General features: G+C 39.6%; 2 protein-coding genes across 2 annotated transcripts in view; one reads left to right on the forward strand and one right to left on the reverse strand.

Moving 5' to 3' along the window:
• Positions 1–791: 791 nt before the first annotated feature.
• LOC118330637 (GRAM domain-containing protein 2A-like) lies at positions 792–2,609 on the forward strand (the record flags this gene model as incomplete). Its single annotated transcript, XM_035665262.1, is given in 2 exon segments — positions 792–893; positions 1,203–2,609. Coding segments are annotated over 2 exon segments (151 nt in total), but the record flags the coding sequence as incomplete, so codon positions are not given.
• A 1,315-nt stretch (positions 2,610–3,924) lies between these two features.
• Positions 3,925–5,910, reverse strand: part of LOC118330050 (proline-rich protein 5-like) — a gene marked incomplete at its 5' end in the record, with an annotated part of 2,740 nt that continues 754 nt past the window's right edge. The window contains 1 exon segment of the mRNA XM_035664431.1: positions 3,925–5,779. Within this exon segment, the coding sequence (XP_035520324.1) occupies positions 5,418–5,779 (362 nt within the window).

Genomic DNA, 5,910 nt, shown 5'->3' on the forward strand with positions numbered 1-5,910 from the left:
CGAGTTGTACTTGCCTGACCGGTCTGTGGAGAAAAACAGCGGTAATCACAGGATTAATGTCTTCTGCTGATCGAAGATCAATCTAATCCATTGATTTTAATATCATAATTGGCAGCAGAGACCCGTTGTGCTCTTTTTACTAACTTCAACAGTTTACAACATATTATTTTTATTTTTAGTCTTTTCACTAAAGAATTGATTTCCTCAAAAATGATATGAAAATAATTAACTTAAAGCTGTTATTTCATATGAAAACGTAATAGAAAACTTAATAAATATACTCAGCATCTGGTTCAGTTGTGTGAATAAAAGTAAATGTAAAGTTAATTGTCTTAATAGAACAATAGCCAAAACAGGGAGAAGAAAACACTGAATTTGTCAGAAAAGAAGCTTATTGAGTCTGTATGATTGTTTAAAGGATAAAAATACAGAATACAGACAGAGAATTTGTATAAAAGTTCCCTAACAGGAAATAATCTGCTCAGAATTCATCCAAATCTCTGGTTTTACATAAACTTCCTGCAGTTACTGAGTTCACTGTTTGGTTTGTACAGTTTTTAATATGAAATATCTATAAAATAAGTCAGTTTACTCACTGATATAATCAATATTTGTTTTACTGCTCAGTTGATATTTGATGTTACCACAGTTTATTGACCTGCGGCAGTTTCCCACCAAGAACAAAATGCCCTTGTGACTCTAGTGGAAGTGTTTATTGATTAGTGATTTACTTTTGAGTGTAATTTCAGTGTCTCTCTGCCTGTCTGTCTCTCTACCTGTCTGTCTCTCAGTGTCTTCCTGTTAGTCCTGTCGTCCTGCTATCTGGCCTTCAGAGTCTGTCGTCTGGAGCAGCAGCTGAGCTTCCTGAGCAGCCAGCCGACACTGAGAGAGAGGTACCGGACACACGGACACAATTCACTGCCACTAGGTGTCGCTGCAGCCCATTCATTCAGAGTGAACAGAAACTCACCAAAATAGTCTATAATTAACGTTTTGAATTCAGGACTCCTTCGTGTAATGGAGTATTTTTAGACCGTAGTATTTCTACTGTTATATGAAGTAAAGGATCGGAGTAGTTTTTGTTAGTGGATTATATCTATAAGAAAAACAGACGCAGAAAAGTTTAACTGAGAAATTCAAACCAAAAATCCAGTCGATCAAGTAAAACATGAGACGTGCTGATCCTGTGTTCCTGTTTCCAGGTGTGGCGAGGTGCCATGCTGGCTGGCCAATCAGAGGACAGGAACCTGACGCTGAAGCCAATCGGGGAGTAAAGAAGCAACCTGCACTTACATAGACTTCCCACTAGGGGCCGGCGGTGAGAGTAGACAGCTCTCAGGAGCAGACCGACGACTGCAGCAGCCGCCAGCATCTGAACTCTGACCCCGCCGCGACCTGGTTACCATAGAGATGTCACAATAGTCAACAGAAACAGTAGACTTGAACTTAGACCTCTGAGGACAAAGCGCTTGACGCAGAAGTCACGTAGAGGTCGGGAGGCTGGAGAAACGACAACATGCTGTAACATAAGTGAGATGTAGATTTGTACTGTGTGAATGTGTGTGTGTCTGTGTGTCTGTGTGTGTACATAAGGATCCACATAAGACTAACACACACGGACCGTCCGGTCTGTGGACGTAGTTCAGGTTAAACGTGTTCATACAGGAGTTGGGAGGAGCTGCTGCTGGTTCCTGACGTGTTTTTCCTACTTTACTACCCATGAGCCTCTATGGAGAAAAAGCCAATCAGCGTGGTAACAGATTCAAAACACTTGTTTGTTTTGTAAACAAAAGACGGCTTCCCCATCCATGATACTAACTTATATATTCTGACAAACTGTTGATTTTAGCCAACAATAAATGATGTAACAGTACAAAGCGAACAATAGCTTCCTACTAGCCAAGAGCGATGTAAGGGAGGGGCATCCAGCTACGACGCCGACTGCAGTTCACCTAACGGCCACTGGTGGCGCTGTTAACAACGTTCTTCTGAAAGTTACATATTACAAACCTTTAAAGAAAACTTAAAAATGCAAATTTATGTTGGAAAAACATCTGGAACCTGCAGCTCTGCTCACGTCACTGCTCTGTAGTTTGTGTGTTTTCTGCCATTTTCATTCATATCTCAACTGCCAGATTTTTTAAAAACAATTATTATTAAAAGTCACAGTTTTTAAGATGTACAAAGTGCCAGAATTCAGAACACCATCTGTAAAACACAAAAATAAACAAAATCAATAACTATATAAGTCTAATTGCTGCCTTAACTTGCAATGTAGCCTCAGATATTGTTCAGTTCATGTGGAGAATTCAAGCCATGTCCTACTAAAGGTTGAATGTTACAGAGTAGATAATGTGAACCTGAATCCCGCTGCAACTTTGGGATGATTCTTGTTTTTAAAATAAACTGTCTGTGCCAAATCTGTGAAATGATGTGTTTGTTTGCCAGAGCTGGACTCCTGTGTAGAAACCACCTTCGACTCTGTTAAAGAAAACACGTACCAGATACGGCTGAAATGTAGAGTTTATATTTGAAGCACTGGTGCTGTTTATTTATCTTTTAACTCATATTGTAGTTCTGGTTGTAACACTAAAATCACTAATAAACACATTCCCATCTCTGGATTCATCTTTAATTACAGTTAATTAAGTTTCAGTTGTCTCCTCGAAACCACATCAGAACATTCTTAAAGGATAAAGTTGTTTTTATTCTGAATTATTCATATTTATTTTTGTCAAATTTCGTGTTAAGACTTAAACCAACAACATGTTTGTGTGTCTCTAATTAGTCTGAGGCTCTCAGCTCCAAGCCCATTGGTTCCTACTGAACACCTCACAAATATAGTTTCAAGGTTAAATTAAAGTTCAATTAAAGCTGCAGGCAGCAATGAATTAAAACGTCATGATTGTCAAACAACAGTTAATAAAAACCTGAGTCCATTTAACAATAATACTAAAGTTACAGAGGACAGGACAGAGGTCAATGCTGTAGATACAGGGCGTAAGTCAGTGCTGTAGATGGAAGTCAGAGGTCTGTACTGTCTATGATAAATGTAATGGGTCTAATTCTAAAATGCTCCACCGTGTCGTCATTAATAAAACTATCTTATTCTATTTAGAGTGCAGCTGCTCGTCAGTTTATTAATATTATGGCTAATAAATAAAGTGTCACTAAATTCAATGATTTCTGAGTGGAGTTTTGTACTTTAAGTATTTACTCTTCACAACACTTTCTACTTATTTATCTGACAGCTTTAGTCACTCGTTACTTTAATAATTAAGATTTTTATTTATCATTTTGATTTTTCATGTGAAAACATTCAGGTTCTAGATTTGCTGCTTGCATAGTTAAAATAGTTGAGTACAACCATCACAGTTTAATACTTTAACTACAGTTTACTCATTATACTGACAGTTTAACTGAAGTAACAGTTTAATAACATTTAATAAATTCTCCAATAATGTATATTTGAAATAAATCTACAGAAGACTTCAGAGACGACTGGGACTAGTGAACAGAGGCTTCACTTCTCTGAAACACCACATGGGGGCAGTATAGCAGCTATTTTAAATGTCACTGAAACTACATTATAATGTATGTAAACCAACATCCAACTTCACCACAGATCATTCATATCTTATCTAGTGTAATCTAATTATTCCAGTCTAACCAGCACAGTACTGGGGGGGGGGGGGGGGGGGCAGGGTGACACATTAATATAGACCCAAATACAAGACTTTTCTTTTTAAATCATTAAAGTTATACAAATTAGACACACATGCTAATTTTCATATTAATGGAAAAACATTTTTAGGCCCAAAAATACAGTCAGAACTTTTTTTGCTTTATTGTGTTCAAAAACTAAACAGCCGGTAATGGTTGAAAGATTTTATCAAAATATCTTTTTAAAGTGAAAACATGTCGTTTATGCTGGAAAACTATTTTTTTAAACAATTGTTTCACATAAAATACTTTTTGGTTTTGACTTAATAAAGTTACATTCTGAGAAAATCTAATGTATAGTTAGTGAATGTTCGTGTCCTCAGTTCTTCATCAACAGTTACCACAAAACAAATCAACATATTTGGATATAAAGTTTACTCAGAGGAAAATGAGCTTTCCAATCGTACTCGCTGAATATCTTTATTATATTGTACTTAAACATCCCTTACAAAGGGCAACATTTGATCAATTTTGGTGTCGTATATTAAAAAATAACATGTCTGTGCCCTTTGGATATTTTTATGATATCAGTGTTAAAGAATATGTTACAGGAGCAAAATAACCAGAAATCAGTTAATGAGAAATAAAACAGACGATCTGAGTCAGTCAGTGGATCTACAGGACCAGGAAGGAAGCAGAGGAATTAGATGTGAGGATTTAGTGACATGTGACCTCAATACTGCTCCCTATCCAGCCTGGGTCAGGGGTCAGAGGTCAGGCAGTGACGAGAGCAGTTAGGCTGTTAAATGCCTTAAATTCATCTGGAGCAGCGCAGGTAAAAGACTCAGTGACAGTGAGCAGGTTTCTGTCTGTTCACAATAGCTTTTACATTATTTAAGGTATTTATACTGAACATAGCTAACGAGTTGATGGCGACCTCTGAAATTAACAATAATCACAGTAATGAAGCCGCTAGTTAATTAGTTAGTAGCTAATTCGCTAGCTAATCTACATTAATAGTTAGCTAGCTAGTTACATCTGGAACACTAATTACCTAGCTAACCATTGGTGCAGATTAGTTAGACTATTTAAATGTTTCTTATCTTCTAACCATCTTCAAAATGTGGTTGTCTTTATTTATATCTAAGCACAGGAAGTTGGCTGAGGTTCTAAAAGGGGCGGGGCTTGTGAAGTATCAGTCTGAAATGGGCGGGGCTTGCGAAGCGTCCGCCTAAAAGGGGCGGGGCTTACAACGTGTTCACCAACATCTGCTGAAGAAAACACAGTTGAACATTTAAAGGTCTGAATTAGTTTAATTAATCTTTATTATTCGTTAACAATCCTAAAACAGAACGTATGTACATGACCTGAGCAGAACCAGAACCTGCAGTCCATAAGACCACAACAAACCTGATCCAGGACCACAACAAACCTGATCCAGGACCACAACAAACCCTGATCCAGGACCACAACAAACCCTGATCCAGGACCAGTGCTTTAATAAACACCAGATTCACTGGTTCAGATCCAGTACGGACCCGGAGCTGTTCCTCCTGCTGGGAGCTGGATCAACACTTCCACTGTCCTGTTTCCTGTTTCCTGTTTTCTGTTTCCTGTTTTGTCACTTCCTGTTTCCCGCACTATCCTCACTGTATACTTCCTGTCTTATTCTCTGTTATCTTGTCCCATCTTCTCTTTTTATGTCTTATTTTGAAATTCCCATACTGTCCTGTTATTTCCTGTCCCGTATTGTCTCAGCAGATAACTCCTCCCCTCGGAGACTCCACCATGTCCGGTTGGCTGGAGAACGGTCGGGGACTCATCGGCCCACCGGCCACCAGGAACTCCACACTCCCCTCGCCCCCTCCCACCCCGTTGTCCTCCTCCGTCCCAGCATGCATCCTGCCCGACGCCGACAGCAGCCGCACGTCGGAGTGCGCGTTGGCCACCGTGTGGCGCCGCACGCCGCCCGACTTCTCCAGGTAGGCCTCGCCCTCCTGCTCCACCAGCGGGGCCAGAGACGATGAGTCGGAGGAGTTGTGGTGCTCGGTGACGGTGATCTCCGGCTGGGACTGGTCGCCTAGCAACAACCCCGACGACCGCAGATGGCGAGACTCTGGATGAGGAGACAGGAAACGGGAATTTTAAATCTCACCAGAGAAACTTTAAAGGAACAGTTAGTTAACAAAATCTGCCAACCAGCACCAACAATGAAGAGTTCACATCTTTATTGATCCTATTGATCAG

Source organism: Morone saxatilis, unplaced genomic scaffold (genome assembly GCF_004916995.1).
Source record: "Morone saxatilis isolate NCDOM2014 unplaced genomic scaffold, NCSU_SB_2.0 Contig2, whole genome shotgun sequence".
Classification (NCBI taxonomy): domain Eukaryota; kingdom Metazoa; phylum Chordata; class Actinopteri; family Moronidae; genus Morone; species Morone saxatilis.